Source organism: Crinia signifera, chromosome 2 (genome assembly GCF_055691185.1).
Source record: "Crinia signifera chromosome 2, ASM5569118v1, whole genome shotgun sequence".
Lineage (NCBI taxonomy): Eukaryota > Metazoa > Chordata > Amphibia > Anura > Myobatrachidae > Crinia > Crinia signifera.
In genome coordinates this window covers 245,210,192-245,229,737 of record NC_139218.1, presented here as the reverse complement: position 1 = coordinate 245,229,737, position 19,546 = coordinate 245,210,192, and the positions used below count along the sequence as shown (strand labels likewise).

Sequence of the window (19,546 nt, the reverse complement as noted above, 5' to 3'; positions counted from 1 at the left end):
TAAGTATGGAGGGGAAAAAAATCTGGAAAAATCCCATATCCAAAATGCTTGTGGTCCGGAGCATTTCGGATAAGGGATACTCAACCTGTAGATGTCCTTTTCTAACTTCTAAAATGTGAGATTACCACACATAAATCCCCAGATTCCAAGCGAACTATCAAAACAATGTTTTCCCTGGACCCCTAGTTTGAAGTTTCCTTGCTGACATTTTCTTGCAGATCACGCAGCTGCAAGGTTAAGACCAGCATCAAAGCTTCAAGTGTGGCGTAATCAACAGTAACAGAGCAAAGCATTTAAATCTGATAAGCATTATGTAAACGGAGAAGGAAATAAATGCAAAAGCTAGTAATACAAGATAAAGTAACATATTCGATACCAGGGGAAACCCTACACAAATTATACAGAGAGATTTAAATTGCTTTATACATTCAACCAGTATACAGCCTACAGATTTGCTAAAAACCCAAGTACAGCACTTACGTGAGACTGCTAGAGAGCTTATGTATAATAACCTGAGTACTGAAAAATGGGATGGCAACAGCATCCCAGAGGTCAGAAGACTGTCAATGGCATCCTGATGGTTAGGATCCCAACATCTTTAAGGTATGTATGCTAACCCTTCTCCTTTCCCATCACCCTAAACTTCACCACCTGCAGCCTAACCCTAACCATCACCTCTCCTTCCGCAGCCGAAACCTAAAAGTACCCCCCCAGTACATAACCCAAACCCTCCCTTCTTAGTATCTAACCCCCACACCTTCCTGCAACCTAACCCTCACCCTACCATTAGTGCCTAATCCCAACTGTCCCCACTCTACTTATGAACGGGATGCCAGCCGTAGGGATTACACCACTTGCATTGTAAGCAATGTCAGGATAAAGGCTGCTCTTCTGACCAGTTACACGTTTCTTATCACTGCTAAGTTAATAGAATGCCATTTAAAAGAGCTATATAAATATAGAACACATAACATTACAAAACAACTTGACTAGAAACATTTTAATTTACACAATTTTTACTACCAATAGAACTTCTTATAGTACTTTATGCAGGATTCATAAAAAACAGTTTAAATGTTTTTTGATGTTTTTTTTCTTCAGTAAAACATTTAATAGGAAACACACACCTTAAAACAAAATGTCATGATTTTACTAGCCAAGCTATTTCCTCTGAAGAGCGTCTGCATGGAGTCTGCTAGCTCGACTTCTTTAGAGAACATGTTCCACAGTAGCTGATACAGGAGATGACGAGAATCAAAGAGCGTCACAAGGACACGTGCAAGTTCATCCTATGTAGTGGAGGATAGGAAAAGCACAAATAAGTCTCTAAGAACTAAAAAAATATTCATAGTTCTGAAAATATCCATAGTTCTGGAAATAATAGCCCTTTTACAAATATCTAAGAAATAGCCATAGATTAAACACACAGCATAAAAAAACACTGGAACATACGGTCTCACAAATCGACTATTGCCAAAGACCTCAAATTAGTCTTCTTCTAAACACACTTTCACTGATATAATCTAGACTGATTTTCATTGTCACAAGTTCCGCTGTTCTAATATTCCCTACATCGGGTTACATGTATTTTCAAAATACATCTACTTGCAAAAAAAAAAACTATAAAGAAAAGTACACAAGAATATATATATATATATATATATATATATATATATATATATATATATATATATATATATATGAATGAATATATGATGTGAAGGCTTTGATTTACTCTGATTTCAAAGCAGGATCTTATTGGCTATCAACTGTTATGTGATGTGGGATAGCCAATAAGATCCTGCTTTGAAATCAGAGTAAATCAGAGCCTGCACATCTCTAGTGTGTGTGTGTGTGTGTGTGTGTGTGTGTGTGCGTGCGTGTGTGGACTTCCGTTTGCGCTATATGTAGCAGCTACTCTATAAGACCTCCCTGTTAGTGGAGGACAGTATCGAGGGATAAATGTATAGAAAATGGATATAGAGAGTGCTTAAGATGAGACCTCCACCTTAGTGCAAGACTTAATCGTGTAAAAACACTGTAAATGTTTGACATGATGATTTGGCGAAGCCGGGTTTCAAGATAAAGAAGAGACGTCTGTAATATATATATATATATATATATATATATATATATATATATATATATATATATATATATATATATATATATATATATATATATATATATATATATATATATATATATATATATATACACACATATACACACACACATTTTTTTTTATATTTACACAGTAAATACAACACTTCACAGCTAATGAAAAACATAAGGTGCCTTCCCCAGGTACTCCCTGTGATGGGGTCCAATTGTAGTCTGTCTTCAGAGTGGCACCCGCTCACAAAGAACTCACAAAACTGGAGTGTGTAGTTTCAACGTTTGAAAGCATTTTATTCTGCTTCGTTTTATTCTGCTTTGTCTCCTGAAGACAAAGCAGAATAAAACGCTTTTTAATGTTGAATCTTTACACTCTTGTTTTGCAAGTTCTTTGTGAGCGAGTGCCGCCCTGCAGACAGACTATATATTTGGTGTGGCCCGGCACTCCCTTTAATAATACTTGCTGGGGTGCCTCCTGGAGACCGCAATGGGTGCAATATACACACACATTTTTCTCATTTTTAATATAGCTGGGCCATCATACAGTATGAGGAATTTAGTTTATTGGTAGCCTTTAGATTGTAAACTTAAGAGCATGGCACATGTACCTTTTCTGTTTGCCAATACCCAGTGTTCTTGCAATAGTGTTTTGTTATCCATTATTAAGTAATACACTGGTGCTATATAAATAAATAGCACATGATATGCAAGTGACTTTAGCGGGTGGTTTATCAAACTAGAAATCTTCTGGGATTTTCATGTACAATAATCTCTACACTTTACACAGCATAGTTAGTACACAAAGGAAAAACCTTGACAATGTCTTGTTAAAGGTCACAGGAAAAGGGCCAGGCTGGTTTTGCAACAGGAACAAAAATAACCATGCCCCATAGTTTGATGTAAAAATGAATCTAAGGCTCCAACTGAAGATTTGCAGTAGAATGTGCAACAGATGTGTGTTGCTATCATGTCTACAGAGTATGTAACAAAAGTTTCAAGCACCTCATTGATCCCATGCTACAAAGTCAGGCTGTGCTGGGGATGGAGGGGTCTTACAAAAAACTAGAAAGGTAACCATAATAATGGAGCACTGAGTATGAACTTCCACTAAAACTAAGGAAAAATACGCAGCGGCATAGCACAGAGAAAGATGCTCGTGTAATATCTCTAGGTAGACTGCTTATAATGGTTACCAGTTAGGGCTGTGGTGATAACCAAACCAACGACTGTGGCAATTACATTTGTACTGACTTTTATACTGTGTATAGGAAATCAGGTAAAAAGGGAAAAAAAGCAGTTCCTAGCAGCAGAGCCATAACCACATTTCTGAGAAGTACTACTACCTCGCCAAACTTATTACAATAGTATAGGTCACATTCAGTTCCCACATGCAGATAGCATGCAGCTAAAAATGGAGGAACCAAAGTCAAAGCAGTACTACCTGTGCTGGCATAGGAATACAGTAAGTGAAAACTGGTCAGAGTTTATACTGCCTATGGCTGGTACAGGCAGAGACTGAGATTACTGTGCAAAGCCCAGAAAGGAACATGTTAAAGATGACTATAGTCAAATTGATCAAGCATATTTGAGAATACATATTCCTGTACGATCTGTGTATTCCTTTGAAGTTGACCTTAAGCCAAGCACTAGCTGATGTAGCCTGGAAAATGATCAATAAATGGTGCCAGCAAACACAGGGCAGGGCTTTAGAATATAACACAGGTCTTAGAACAGTACCTTAAATGGGACATAGCAGGACTCAAGAAATGCAATAAGCACTGTAGTCTGCAAGAAATGTAGTCCCCACAGGCACGAGGAGCAGGAGGATTTAAACTCTGGGCAGATTGGCCAAAGCTGACGTGTTCAAAAAAACATGCCAAATTTTAATTAAAAAAAACTAACACGCCAAATTAAAGTTTCAAAAACAGACGCTAAATTTTTTTTTTTTTACATAAAAAAGGTTAGCAATATAAAACAGAAAAAACAATACAGGTTAAAATCAAACATTCGTTCTTAGGCTTGTTAAACACAAAGCATTTGTTACAGCTTTTCAGTACATTATGTATCTAAATTATAAAAAAAATATTAACAAATATAACTGACCCACTGGGAACAGGGAACCACATTGGCTAGAGCCATGGCAATAGGTAATTCTCCTTGATCGCCCATCATGGTGACCAACTCCACTAGTCTCTCAAAGCGATCAGCTAGGACAGTTTCAGCTAATGTGTCAAACTCTGTTCCCTGCTGCAGAATCTTTGTCAGGACTTCCATAAATGTAGCTCTTGTCTGGAGATCTTTATGGTAGCCAAGACCTAAAAAATGAAAACGTAGTGATGAGAAACGATACCACAAAATGTATCGGTAACTGGATATTTACAATGTGATCATTTAATTACATCCAACAACTCACCAATCGAGTGCATAAGGCCACTATCCACATTGGCATTTAAGAGATTAGACATAGCCAAGACGGTACAATGTCTTAAGGAAGCCAATCGCCGTGACATGCCTCTCTTCCTACCACCAGTTTGGGTGCCATCGTCTTCCACCTCACTGCAGTCATTCAGCAAGTTCATGAAAAGGGTGAAATATCTAAACAATTATAAAAGTGTAAATTGAAATACCTGGGTGATTAAAATAACTAGTCTTGTAACAAACCAGTACTTAAGTAATTACTTAACTTCATAATTAGGAAACTGGAGTAATTTTGTCAAGTACTAAAAAATAAAGCAGCAGTGGTGTGACCTGCATTCATCACCACAAACATGCTGTGTACCAGTGCAAAGTGATCATACATAGATTTCTTGGGAGATTTCAGAAACAATGTGCCTAAAATATATCCCTCATCAGCTATCTAGAGAGTTCTGCTTTTCTAATAATATGTCTTATAATACATAACAAGAGCTGCAAATGCACAGTAACAACCAAACTGAAAATGAGCACCTGGGAAAATTAGAAGTCATGGTTTGGGGAACCAGAAACTTATTTATAATTTAATTTCTGTTTAGCAAAACCCATATGACTCATAAAAATGATTTAATTGTGCCTGTTTCTCTTATTTCAATTTATTTTTTATACAAGAGTTGTAACATAGTTTAAACATACTGTGAAGCTTTATCTTTATTTAATATATAAGCTATGGTAAGTTACACATTACACATACTTCAGGAATAACTGGGATTTGGCTTCCATTAATTCTACTCCATCTCCTTCCTCCGGCTGAAGAGGTAACCCTGCAAGTAGAGACACCACAGCCTCCATGCTTGCCTGATCAAGGTCTCTGTGTAGGAAGAGAATTTATTAGACCTCCACTAAAAACAAAACTCTGGCAATGAACACAAAGATAAGCAAAAAATAAAGATTACGAAATACCGTGTAAGGCATTTGACATCCTCATCTGCAGCTTGATTAGATGTTCCCATTACCCAGTCAGTTAAATACTCTACCATCTTGTTCCTGAATGAACAGAAAAGAATAAAAAGTCAATACATTCCCTTTGCATTATAATAGGTTTAAGCCAGCGGGGTTCCCAAAGCACAATAATGATCCAAGATTTCAGGAGAACCATGCTTTATAACATGTGACTTAATAAGTACCTCAGTTAATTCTGATTTAGCAATCTGTGCTCAGCCATGGATAGCCTTAAAAACTGCACTGTGAAATTGCCTTGAAGAACATTGTTTGGGTTCCCACTTGGCTTAAGAGCTGTACAGATGTGTTCTCATACATCTAGCCCCAATATGCCACACAGTGTGAAATGCCTGGCACAAGTGAGCCAACTCTGCTAGCGTCAGGGGTCTTCTTGGGTGAAAATTCCCATAATGTGGCTAGGATGCACCAGGAGTCACTGTTGATTAATGTGATATGCAACACTTGTAAATCTGTGTGTGACTGAGTCTGCATATGAAGCATAAATTACCTTGACATGGAAAAAAGGCATAGCCTCTGCATCATAACACTGCGTATGCAGATTGAGACTCAGTCCTACACACATAGGACGCCTAGTCAGCAAAAAAAAAAAAAAGAAACTAAAAAAAGATGCCTACAAAGTTTCACGGGCCCTGGCATGCCAAAATGGTCTGTTTGGCATGGAAGCAGTAAATATGTACGAGAACACTACCATCATTGGTTAGGGTACAGAAAAATAAGAGTACTAAATTGGTCACTAACCATGTTAGTTATGCCATTTAAAAAGTGTCCTTAGTCAATCCTCACCTAAACTTCATTTCTTGACAGAAAGATAGATCATCTCTTCGTTCCATCATCACTTCTACCAGCTGACACAGCTTTGTTTTGATCTGAATGGCATGCACCAGGTTCCCCAGTACACGAACATATCTAGAAGTGCAATGTTTTGTAAATTTAACATTAACTCTCAATCATATAGAAACAGATTTCCATGTTCTAGAACACATAAGATACTTGAACATGTACTTTTTTAGGTGAATACTGTATTCCAAATCGCTCTTTTTCAGCACTGAGGACCAAAAATATTATTTGACCCCCCAGGGAGTTTTAAACATTTTTTTATTTCACATTCAGTCATGAAAAAAATCTGTAGGTGCAACAAGGTGATAGTATGAATGAACTACTGAATGACTCGCTCTCATACCACAACTAGAGTGTTTAAAAAACAAAGTTAATTAAGATATCTATAAACAATGATTACAGTTAAGAACTGAAATACAGTATTAAAGCTGAATAGGATATATTAACAGAACTTTTATTACTAGGTAACCACTAAAAGGAATGTAGTATTAGTCATTATGTATTTACCTGACCAGATTTAGCATCATGGTCTCAAGGCTTGCTTGTCCCAAATGTTCAGAACTGCCTTCAGTATGATTATCAAGCAAGTTCTTCAGTATGGTAATTGTCTGTTCCACAAACTGTGTATTTGTGTCATTGTGCAAGACCTACAATGCAAATAAGATATATAAAGAAGGATCCAGACAAATTTAAGTTTTACCTTTTTGACGAAGAGCAAAAACCAGATTCAACAAGTTCAAATGCCTTACTGCATTTGACACCACTGATCGTCCCATCTCCTGCATATTTTCTATTTCACCAGCCTCTGTTACAGGTCGTCTCATTGTTCATCACCTACATTCCCAATTTTTCCTCCTCTATATCTACACCTGCCTCTAACTTCCTCTTCTCCCTTTCCATCAGAGTCCTCCATGGTTCTCGTCTGACCTTTCCAGGGTCCCCACCTGCTGTTAATCAGCCAACTTGGAAGACTCAGCACCTTCTTAAATATCTATAAAATGAAAGGCATTAGGTTTTTACCAGTCCTGGTCCAATCTAGATCCCTCCCGTCAGTGTGGAAAAACCATTTCTACTGTTTTACACCTCCGTAATAATCTGCTCAAAAAAATAAAGGGAACACTAACATAACACATCCTAGATCTGAATGAATGAAATATTCTTATTAAATACTTTGTTGTTTTCATAGTTGAATGTGCTGACAACAAAATCACAAAAATATTATCAATGGAAATCAAATTTATTAACCCATGGAGGTCTGGATTTGGGGTCCCACTCAAAATTAAAGTGGAAAAACACACTACAGGCTGATCCAACTTTGATGTAATGTCCTTAACACAAGTCAAAATAAGTCTCAGTAGCGTGTGGCCTCCACGTGCCTGTATGACCTCCCTACAACGCCTGCGCATGCTCCTGATGAGGTGGCGGGTGGTCTGCGGGATCTCCTCCCAGACCTGGACTAAAGCATCCGCCAACTCCTGGACAGTTTGTGGTGCAACGTGGCATTGGTGGATGGAGTGAGACATGATGTCCCAGATGTGCTCAATTGGATTCAGGTCTGTGGAACAGGCAGGCAAGTCCATAGCATCAATGCCTTCATCTTCCAGGAACTGCTGACACACTCCAGCCACATGAGGTCTAGCATTGTCTTGCATTAGGATGATCCCAGGGCCAACCGCACCAGCGGATCTGAAGATCTCATCTCGGTACCTAATGGCAGTCAGTCTACCTTTGGTGAGCACATAGAGGGCTGTGCGGCCCCCCAAAGAAATGCCAGCCCATTACTGACCCATTGCCAAACCGGACATGCTTGCAGGCAGCAGAACATTCTCTTTGGCGTCTCCAGACTCTGTCACGTCTGTCATGTGCTCAGTGTGAACCTGCTTTCATCTGTGAAGAGCACAGGGGGCCAGTGTTGAATTTGCCAATCTTGGTGTTCTCTGGCAAATGCCAAACGTCCTGCACGGTGTTGGGCTGTAAGCGCAACCCCCACCTGTACACGCCGGGCCCTCATAGAGTCTGTTTCTGACCATTTGAATAGACACATGCACATTTTTGGCCTGCTGGAGGCCATTTTGCAGGGCTCTGGCAGTGCTCATCCTATTCCTCCTTGCACAAAGGCGGAGGTAGCGGTCCTGCTGCTGGGTTGTTGCCCTCCTACAGCCTCCTCCATGTCTCCTGATGTACTGGTCTGTCTCCTGGTAGTGCCTCCATGCTCTGGCCACTACGCTGACAGACACAGCAAACCTTCTTGCCACAGCTCGAATTGATGTGTCGTCCTGGATGAGCTGCACTACCTGAGCCACTTGTGTGGGTTGTAGACTCCATCTCATACTACCACTAGAGTGAAAGCACCACCAGCTTTCAAAAGTGAACAAAACATCAGCCAAAAAGCATAGGAGCTGAGAAGTGGTCTGTGGTCACCACCTGCAGACCTCCTCCTTTTTTGGGGGGGTCTTGCTAATTGCCTATAATTTCCACCTGTTGTCTATTCCATTTGCACAACAGCATGCAAAATTGATTGTCAATCAGTGTTGCTTCCTAAGTGGACGGTATGATTTCACAGAAGTGTGATTGACTTTGAGTTACATTGTGTTGTTTAAGTGTTCCCTTTCTTTTTTTTGAGCAGTGTATCAAATCGGGATATCAAAATTCTAACTCATGTACTTATCTCTCATCCATTACCACAGTCTTCTCACCAGCTTTCTGATCTTTATTCATTATACTTCAGCCTATCCTACTGCATACTTAATTAACAACTCTAGTCGCTCTACTTATGCTGCCGCTCTTAGTGGCTTCCTATTGGTGCCATGTGTTATCCTCACCCACACTCACCTACAAATCCCTCAACCACTTGAACCTGACAACATATCTAGTATCACTTCCACATCAATGTCCTCCATCTAATTTTGCTCAGTCAATGACGATCGCCTCCCCTCATCCCAATGCCTGCTTTAAGATTTCTAGTCTGCTGCACCCAACCTCTGGAATGATTTCCCTTGTCCAATTAGGCTTCATTATATCCGATTGTGCACACAATTCTTATAGCTTCATTCAAGTTTATCCTCCGCTCACCTAACGATACAGCCTCTGAAGTACCCAACTCTTCTCCTCTATCCCCCTTCTAGAATATAAGCTTATACAAACAGTCCTCTCTACTATAGTTTTCTCTATGTAATATTTTAAGTTGTGGGTTGCATTTATGGAGAGGTTTAAACAAGTTAATTTGTAAACTTGTAAATATCTGTACCTACGTAAACTTGCTGAACGTTTAGTCCCCTTTGTACAGCACTAGAGAACCCTTTAAGCACCATATAAGATAACCTTACATGAACTAAACACTCATTAGACTTTGAAATAGTACATTTGTATTACCTGCCCTTGTGAGTCAAAGAACTTGCTGATGTTGTTCTTCATTTTGTTGAAGAGCATTGGATACAAAGCAGGACTTAATTCTAAACCAACCAAGTCTTTAATGTTTGTACGAATCTGAATACCAACTTTCTCATTGTTGCAGACCATTAAAGAGAGAAGCCGATCAAGAAACTTGCTGACCGGGGTTTCTGCATTGCCCTCTGTGGATACCATTGAAATAACAGATCCTTTGCGCTCATTAACAGGTCCCATGGGTGGACTGTAAGTCACCAGTCCCACATTACTTCGATGTTGCAGGCAGACTCCACCAAGGGCAGAAAGGAAACCAGTCATGTTAATCCACTCCTGTAGAGAGTCTGTATCAGCCAGATCTATAGAACCTCCTCCACTTACATGAGACATACGCCTCTTCACAAGGGTCTTATGAAGGCTCTCCGCAACCTGTGAACAGATTACATACATTTGACTAGCAATCACAAAGCATCAAACTTATAAGTATTCTTAGCCTTGTCTTAAAATTCATGTTTTGACATTCCAGCTGCCACGTTTGGATACAACCCTGCTGCATCTTTGTGCATGATCACTACGGCACTTTGGAGAAAGCACTGGACACTTTATGAACGCACAAAGCACTTTAACATCTGAGGACTCGATTAAGCCAACTGCGGTGGTGCCGCAGATTCTCCAATTGGAGCATAGCCCACCGCAATCCATCCATTTGGTGAGATCCCTATCCTCTTATATGTGCCTGACCTATTCATTGTCCCTAATGGAAGTATAAATGAAGGTCTTCCTCACTATTGTTTGTTTTTATACACATGTTCTATGTCACAATAAATTCCTGATAAGAATTAAATTGTGTTTAAAAGAAACATCTTTTTGAAAATAAGGGTTGCGCTAAACTTGGACATATTTGTTTCCATTAGCGATCAATGATGTCACTGGAGGCACTTACTGAGCCAGCGTTTGGAAATGTAATAATCTCCAATTGCGGGATCTTGCTATGCCAGGCCGCTAGCTGTGTTTAAACTGCTCTTTATCCTGTTTGAAATGCCTGGACCTGGGCATTTCAACCGAGTGCTTTCACAATAAACAATATCTCGGGTTGCTGTGTGTTCACTTGAAATAAACTGAGCTATTGCTGGCAGTAGGAAATTGGTATATTTGTACTCTAGTTCCATGATCAAAGAAAACTAAAATAAACAAAACAAAAAAAAAATATTCATGAAAAGAGCAGAATTCAAACAACGGATATTTACCTGCCCATCTTCCAATTTAGTCTTTGGAAAGTTTAGAATCAGCTTTGTTGCTTGCTCCCACTTTGCATGAGTATCTTCCCATGCCTTAAAAAGTAACAGACACAAATTAAGATGTGCTTTATTATAATATACAGACACCTGAACTGTATCCTTTGTGTGAACAGTTTAGAGGATGATTGGGGAACTCACCTCCGTGTTTCCAGCCGTAGGATGCTCTATTCTTCTCAGTAAGGCCATGACTCGCTTCTGTAGAGCTGCTCGGCCTGACGTGCACACAATATGCATACAAAATTTGTCAGGTACACAAAGATACTTATACTGGATTTAATCAAACTGTATGATGTGAAAAGGAAAACACTTGGTAAGCCTTTTGCAATGTTGCACTATATAATTTATAATTATATAATTTGTATGTATAGTCAATTAAAAAAGGCAACACATTAATGGCATCAAAAAGAAAGTTATTGGAGCAAATAAAAAAATGTTCTATAGTCTTTCACATTAACAATGAACAGTGCCTTTTCTATTTCCCAGATCTAAATCTCTATAGAGAAAACATTGTTCTCTTGACAAAATAGAAGTTTAGCCAAGTAAGGTAATAAAGAATCTTACCAGTTGACATCATGTTGCTTACAGACGCAAACTCCATGAAGGTGTTGTAATTTGGCAAGAAATTGTGTACAGACACTTCATCAACCCCACACCGGATGTCTGCCTCCTCACACAGGCTCCGGAAACAGGACATTGCCACTAAAACCGCCTCTATGTCTGGACTCCAAAGAAACATGTATAGGGAAACCTCCAGTTTTGTGTGGGCTTGACGGCATATTGGGATTCCACTTCCAGCTGCAGCATTTTCCTAAGGGACATGGACACAAAGATAACAGGTCTCAGGGAGCGGTGATTAATTACGGGTGTACACATCGTGTGTAAAAGGAGAAAGTATACATCCTTACTTCATATTTGTTCAAAATACTACAATCAAAGATCCAAGAATTACCTATTTTATGTAAAAAAAAAAAAAAAAAAAAAAAGCAGATTCAAATATAGTTTCTATGAATACCTTATTTTTAAGAAGAAATTTATTCCTGCAAATCAGAATTTCTCGCAGCCATTTCAAAACTTCTGTGCTGTTAAGCATCTGATGACCCGTCAATTTCTTAGATATGTAAAAAATCATCTGCGAGCTATTGGAGAAAAAAGTTCCTTTATTCATATAGAATCATCTATTTAACTCAATTCATGCAGCATACAACTGTAATTTAACATAGATGAGCGCCAGCCCTCGCCAAATCCCCTCCGCTCTGCAGAGGGCTGCAATGGAACGGGGCGTGCGCGCATGTCCCCTTTTGCCTGATGGTGATAGAATTGCCAGGACCTGGCCAAATGAGAGGCACTCCATCTGTACCGCGACAGCTGAAGGCCATTACTATGTAAATGCGATGTACCAAATAATAAAATGCATTCAATCTATTCTTTTTTTAAATAAAAACCGGCCAATGCCTTACTGCAGCACCTTACAACTACAGGCCCCAGAAGGTGGCATAGGCCACATTATTCAAAACATGATCATGGGTGACAGCTAATGGCATGCATTTAAACTACCACTTCTGTGATTAATTCAGGAGCAGACATATCAATTGTTACCACAGTGATTTCAAACTCGCTGCTGGTACTTAATTCAACCCTTTGAGTACCAACATTTCTGAGATATGTGCAAAATATCCGCTAAAAATGCTAGCGTCGCTCACATTTGTTATATACATTTAAATAAAAAAAATCTGAAAAAAAAAAAGATTATATTTCCTATATAAGGTATACATTAGAGGTCATTATGATGAATAAAAAAGTTTGCTTGCCAATTCACACACCTATTTTGACAAATTCCCTTGGGTTAAATTACCTAGTTTTACAAATGTCTGTGCTAGCTTATGAATAAACTGAGCTAGCTAGGTTCCTGGACAGGCATCAAAATCCACTGCAGTGATATGTCCGAGATACCTTAATTTAAATAAAACTAAATGTGCTGGTTATTACAGTATCTCTATTTTATCCAATTACACCAGCCCCACATTTTTTTCACCACTGGTAGATCAGCGACACTTGTAACTGATCCACAAAATTCTAAACTAACTGATTACACCATCCATTTAAGCAGAAATTTTTTAGGCTGAAATGCAAGCCAAGCAGTAATTCCATCAGTACAGGAAAGCATTTTTCACTCACCTTATTTCCCAAAATGTCTCTATTGGTGCATCAGGGTTCCAAAGTTCAATGCTGTCGGACTGATGCATGACCAACAATGCCTAGATTTCAAAGGAAAAAAAAATAAGAAAATGTATTTCCCTTTTTAATTTAATGTTTCTAATTAACTAAAGATACAAAAATAATTAAAACTAATGTAAAAAGAACACAAAGTGGTTCTGGATTTAACAATTGTATATGTTGCCATTTTGGAGGCGTAAACATATAGTTTACCTCAAAGGGGAAAACAATGAGTAGACAATAGCTATTCTAAAATCCATGTCTTGGCATGAAGAGCTATTGGGGTGGGACCGTCTGCACTTATGATAACAATGGTGTTTTTTGCTAAATAATTATATTTAATTTGCCTTAAACCATAAAAAATACCCAGATCCCTCACCTCCATGGCTTCTTGGGCAATCTCTGGCATGTTTGTCTGTGGGACAAGCTGCACCAATCCATTAATTAACTCTGCGGTACTGTTCTGTGTGTCAGGCCCTGCCCTTCCAGAGTTCTGGAGACAAAGCAGACAGAATACAGAAAATGTAAGCAAATAACAGCCAATGAAATACTTCTCAATATAAATGTAGACATTTTTAACTATTAGAGTAGAAAAAATGTAAAGGAAAATAAGACTACCCACACATTATATAAATTGTCAACCCAGTCGCAGCTATTATAAGGGATATATTTTCCCGGGGCCTCAGCAAGGGTTGCAACAAACATGGGAAAAAAGTCTGTTTTCGCGATTGTAGCCGTTAAACCACATAGACCTGTGAACTTGTGTGTTTTTGCCAGAAAATAGATACTTTTTCCGATGCAAAAAAACCTCAACTGCCCAGAGTCCAAAGTGCCCAAAAGTCCTTTTTAGCTTCCAAAAAAAAAAAATCGCCATGGGTAATTAAATCCCGCTAAAATCAATAATTATTAATAACAATCCAATTTCTAAATGGTAGTATCACTATTGTAATGTTGCTACTAGTCTATTTTTTGGTGCATCAATAAACTGTAACAAGAAAAAAAGTAACCCAAACTGAGAATAAATTGAAACACTGCCATGTGCAAATATTTGACCAGCAATAAATATATTGAAAAAGCTGAGAATCCATAGGTCGGGGAACGTTTTTACCTTTTACCCCAAATTATATTTAGATACGCTGTAGTTACCCCTTTGACAAAATTGGTACCACACACAACCATACATGGTAATCATCATCATCGGCTGCCAGGCTGTGTGTGGTATAGCCATTGATAATGAGACATTCAGGCAACTATTAGTGTCAGTATGTCAAGATGATTATAGTGACAGTATGTGCAAATATTTTTGCCTAGACTAGAGATGGGTATACCTGGACAGGAGCTTATAAACCAGCCAAAGAAATTCGGCAGCACAGCAGCAGTAAAGACAATGCACCGCCGAGATGGCACAGCAACTAGTTGACTCTCCTGAAGTAGCGGGTGGACTTGGAGGCGGGGTCCAGGGCATCCCGCAGGGAATCGTGTTATACACAAGGGCCTGACGCACTGCATCAGGGCTTTGTACATTACAGTATTGTAACACACACAGCCAGGCATGCATATAGAATCTATACATATATTCTATACGCAATGAAATTTAATTCCTGGGGCTTATCGATGGTGGTGCTTCCAGGACACAGTAGGACATGCATATAGATTCATATGCATGCCTGGCTGTGTCTCAGCAGCACAACCATCCATTAGCCCCAGGAATTTAATTAATGACCCAATTTGGGGTAATCAACCCCTGTTCCCTGACCACTACCATATGTAAAATCTTTTAGTGAATTAGGACACAATGTTGAGATTTGTGGTTAAAATAAGTGAGTTTATAATTTAGCTACCGCGCTAAATTGTTGACACTTACAGATAGTTTTCCTAGTGGATTTGGTCCATTTAATAAAATAATGTAAAACAAAAATGGGAATGTCAGTCTTTTATTCTTCTACTTGTTATCCTGCTATATTTATACTAGTAAAAATTCTGCAATTAGGATAAAAAGGAATAGATGTCCAATATATTGTTTTTCATAAGACCTATTTACATAATATGATGGTGCACCCGAGATATGAACTATAGCTTTACTTACATATAATAGCAGCTTTGGGTCTCCATGGATGAGTTTAACCATAGACAGTAACAAGTATTTATAACTTCTAGTTTCCAGGTCTGTAGGTTTCTCTTTAAACTTAAGGTATGGCATTTTCTCTTTAAAGGTAAGACTCTGAGGAAAAATTCCAGCACACTGTCAATAGAAGGAATTACACACTACACATTTAGAATACAATATCTTTGAAATCAGTTTACAGTTTAAAAAAAATAAATCCCTATCAAAATAGGCATTTCTAGAAGTAAAAACATTTCCCACTAGCCCATGTTTCCTTAATAAATCCCTTAATTTAGGCCTAAAAAATCTTTGGCCCCGTACTTAATTCAGGGGTAGATTTATTAAACTCTGAAGTGATAATCTGGCCGGTACTTTATCACCGGCCAATCAGCTCCTAACCGTGAAGTTACAGGCTAAGGGGGGTATTCAATATCAGGGGAACGGCTGTCGAGCAAGCTCGACAGCCGTGCCCCTGTCCCATTCTCGTTTTGCTCGCCTGGAGCTCGGCAGTCGGGATTCAATGTCCCGGCCGCCGAGCGACAAGAAGGGGGCGTGGCCGCGAGTTGATGACGAAAATAGACGAGCTCCGGCCAGGAGCTCGTCTATTTCCGGCTTTTCTCGGCAGAACGAGCCCGACAGCTTGTGCTGTCAGGCTCGTTCTGCGCAAAACCCCTGTTCAATGCTGTCGGGGAAGACAGCATTGAATAGGGCCCGCAGCCATCTTCCCCGTCGGGAGATGGCTGCGGGTGCACGACAAACATTGAATACCCCCCTTAGTTTGAAAAAAGACAGGTAGGAGCAGATTGGCCCGGTGATGAACAGACACTTTATCACTTCACCGAGCTTAATAAATCTACCCATCAGTGACCTAAAAACTTATGCTATGTAGCAAATTGATACGAACTAGGTGTACAGAATAGTGACATGATCTAGTTCTGCAAATTATGATCAGTCTTTAAATGCTGTCCAAATATGAATGAGAATATATAAAAACCAGCACAGAGCAAAAGCAGGCTAGACCAGAAAAAAAATATCTGCTAAAATCAAGGTCCCAAAAACACAACATATTTCATTATTTTTTCTGCTACCAAGTGCTTATGAAATCTACTTATTGCAATAAACCAACACTTGCATTCCAGAGCATAGTTTTGCAACACCAATTGCTTCATTTACTTGCACTAAAAGATTATATTCCATTCACAACCTCCGAACAGCAAGTACTCATTCATGACTAAAAACGCAAAACGGTATGACTAGCAGCATCACTGCAGCTCAACACCAATAAATGAATGGCCCTTCTAAAACCACCTCCCTGGGAAAATCACTTGGGATCTCTTTTCAGTGAATGGTTTTACCTGCCTCACATGGGCCCTTATTCTGATCGGTGCGGATATATCCGCGTGCGTTCGGCCCGCCGATGTTTTGTGTCTGCGCATGTGCAGAGGCATCTCTGTGCATGTGCGAGCGGGGCGTACGGCCAAATCCCGCATGATATGTGAACACTCCGAACAGGGGTGGAGAGGGGCGTGAAGGGCTATTTGGGCTCATTACCATATGCATACGCCCTGCGTTTCATGGGCGTTCCCATGCAAACGCTGGGCGTACGTATGGTAATGCGGCCGTGACGCACGTGTAGGGGCGGACATATGACATCGCCGGATGTCAGCTGCCCGCCCAGATCCCTGCTTTTGCACGGAAAAATGTCCGTGTGGTCTGAGGTTGTGGGTGCTGGCGGAGCACTCGGTCCTGCATTCGATGGTCTGCGACCATCGAATGATGGGGGAGGTTCCCTTAGATGGAGGAGGCGTATTCCGTGAAAAATACACGTGCGGTCCGTTCGGCCAGCTTCTTACCGCGTACGGACGGAGTTGGCGATCCGTATGGAAGGCGGGGTTTCGCACGCACGGTCCTGGCCGCATAATCGGATCCGACCGCACCGATCAGAATAAGGGCCATGGTGACTGAGTGTGATCTTTTTCATAATTTAATCTACAACTCAGCAGGTTGTATTGAGCAAATCTTTGCAGGGGCAGGGCCCAATTTAAATCACAAGAAACATGTTTGAAAGTACAGTTTGGTTTTATATATTAAATGTAAACTCAATGTGCTCTGCAGTGTTAAGGGGGGTATTCAATGTCAGGGTCACGGCAGTCGAGCTTGCTCGACCGCCGCCACCCAGTCCCGTTCTCGGTCAGCTCGACCGAGAACACGCAGGCGGGATTCAATGTCCCGCCTGCCGGGGAGCGAAAAGGGGGCGTGGCCGGGAGTTGCGGCCGGGAAGAGGCGAGCTGCAGCCGGCAGCTCGTCACTTCCCGGCTGTTCTCGGCAGAACGAGCCCGACAGCTAGTGATGTCGGGCTCGTTCTGCCAAGATACCCTGCTCAATGCTGTCGGGGAAGACAGCATTGAATAGGGCCCGGCGGGCATCTCCCCGATGGGAGGTGCTCGCCGGAGATTGAATATCCCCTTAAGTCTGCTGAAACCGGAATCAGAGAGGAATCTGGACATGGGAAGGGCAAATATAAGAGCTCCAGGGTTGACCAATGTAATAAAATAAACCTATGCTGGTTAAAGAAAAAGTGAAATTTAGTTATGTCAACTAGTGCTAAAAAAACGGGAAAAAAAAACAAACACCAGAACCTACCTGAGTGCGCAATAAGTTCTGGATGCACAAAGTATTTTATCAAGAAAGTGAAAACACTACATTCGCCAGAGAAATCTATGTAATGCTGCATGTGCTCAAACAACTTTGTGAAGCAGCTGGATCAGTCCAAAGCAGTTAGGTCTACTACATGATGGATGAAGATCTCAACTGCAGTTTGTGATTACTTAAAACAAATCAGATGTATCTTCTTGAGATTTGTAAACATAAAATAGGCTTAGGGGACTTGGCCTGGGTTGGACAGGAGATGACCAAGTTCCCATGTGCGTTTATGGTCCGGGAAATACACCACTTTCCTGGAATTGTACTTAGGTGCATTGTCATGCTTGGGAAGGGAAGCTCAAATTCAAATTCTTGGCTTCCAGCATTTGCGGTAGGCATTGGTTTGTGCACCAGTCCCAAGGTCCTTTAAAGGTGCAAATACTTGGATCGACGGGCGGTGTGATGAGATGTGCGCTCCAGTGGACATCCCACATCAAGTATGTGTTGCTCGTGCTTTTTGAACTAGATAGTATCGCATTTAGTTCAAAACGCAGTGTTTTAACCCATCGCATGCATTTTGAACTAGATGCGATGCAATCCAGTACAAAACGCTCAGTTATATCACCCGTGTATGAGGAACCTTCAGGCCCATCCTTTTGCTCACAGATTATAAAACTTTAAAAAGGAGAGGCACGGACTTCCGGTGGGCGGGGCACCTAGTGTGGCCGCATTTTATCTGGGCTCCAGCCCCAAACATTTTCTCTGACCTGGAACAGGGGTTATTCAACTAAATTAACCTACACAAGCTGACATCTGCAGTGCAACCACATCAAGAAGTGGTTTATTCCTGCTATTGGGTCTGGAGCCGCTATTTCTCCACTGGAGTCGAGCCTGCAAGGTACAGGCATTCATGACCGCCCCCCGCCATCTTGGGCGCGAAGTTAGAGGCTTGGAGCCTCTGCTGCAGTGACTAAAAAAGTGGTTTGAAGCAGATATGGATACTGACAGGTGAGAGAGAGCTTAGATAGATCCAGGTCTCTCTGAAGGAAAACGTCTGGTGAACTCTCTGCTTGCGCATAGTTCCCTATTCTCTGCTGCACGTGGAGTGACAGACTTCCCTGGGTGCCCGAGGACGCTGGAGTCTGACATCTGGGGCTGCTGCTCCCTGAATTTGCTGCCGCTTATTGGAACCTAAACAACACTGAATCTGCTAGTGCCTGACTAGTTAATGACTACTTGTTACTGTGGAGTGAATTAACTTTCTCCTGCACTAGGGCTGTTTGACAGAGATCGGCACAGTCCGGAGCCTTATCTTTCTTTTCACAGGTTGCTGCTGATTGTAGGAGCTCTCTGGTAATAAAACTGCTGGCTGCTATATTAACCTCTTGTATAATCACACTGCTGCTGAAGTTTACCATCCTCTAGTATTCATACAGTGGAAGTATCCTGGACTTTTTTTTGCAGACCTTGGCGAGGACAGTCACCTGTCTAGTTGTCTTTTATTAGCGTAATA

The 19,546-nt window shown here is 40.6% G+C and overlaps 1 protein-coding gene across 9 annotated transcripts in view; it reads right to left on the bottom strand.

Annotated features, from left to right (window-relative positions):
• The window catches only part of NF1 (neurofibromin 1), a 234,410-nt gene that overhangs the window by 134,047 nt on the left and 80,817 nt on the right, over positions 1-19,546 (bottom strand). For 5 of the 9 annotated variants that reach the window (XM_083174174.1, XM_083174178.1, XM_083174172.1 and 2 more), the window contains 15 exons: positions 15,373-15,528; positions 13,666-13,779; positions 13,248-13,327; positions 12,085-12,208; positions 11,634-11,880; positions 11,211-11,284; positions 11,022-11,105; positions 9,763-10,203; positions 6,898-7,037; positions 6,337-6,459; positions 5,494-5,577; positions 5,285-5,401; positions 4,532-4,713; positions 4,222-4,433; positions 1,128-1,289 (listed from right to left, as the gene is read on the bottom strand). In XM_083174174.1, coding sequence (XP_083030300.1) covers positions 1,128-1,289; positions 4,222-4,433; positions 4,532-4,713; positions 5,285-5,401; positions 5,494-5,577; positions 6,337-6,459; positions 6,898-7,037; positions 9,763-10,203; positions 11,022-11,105; positions 11,211-11,284; positions 11,634-11,880; positions 12,085-12,208; positions 13,248-13,327; positions 13,666-13,779; positions 15,373-15,528 — 2,340 coding nt within the window. The remainder of the gene's footprint in view (positions 1-1,127; positions 1,290-4,221; positions 4,434-4,531; positions 4,714-5,284; positions 5,402-5,493; positions 5,578-6,336; positions 6,460-6,897; positions 7,038-9,762; positions 10,204-11,021; positions 11,106-11,210; positions 11,285-11,633; positions 11,881-12,084; positions 12,209-13,247; positions 13,328-13,665; positions 13,780-15,372; positions 15,529-19,546) is intronic. The other 4 variants (XM_083174179.1, XM_083174180.1, XM_083174173.1 and 1 more) reach the window with 1 other exon arrangement.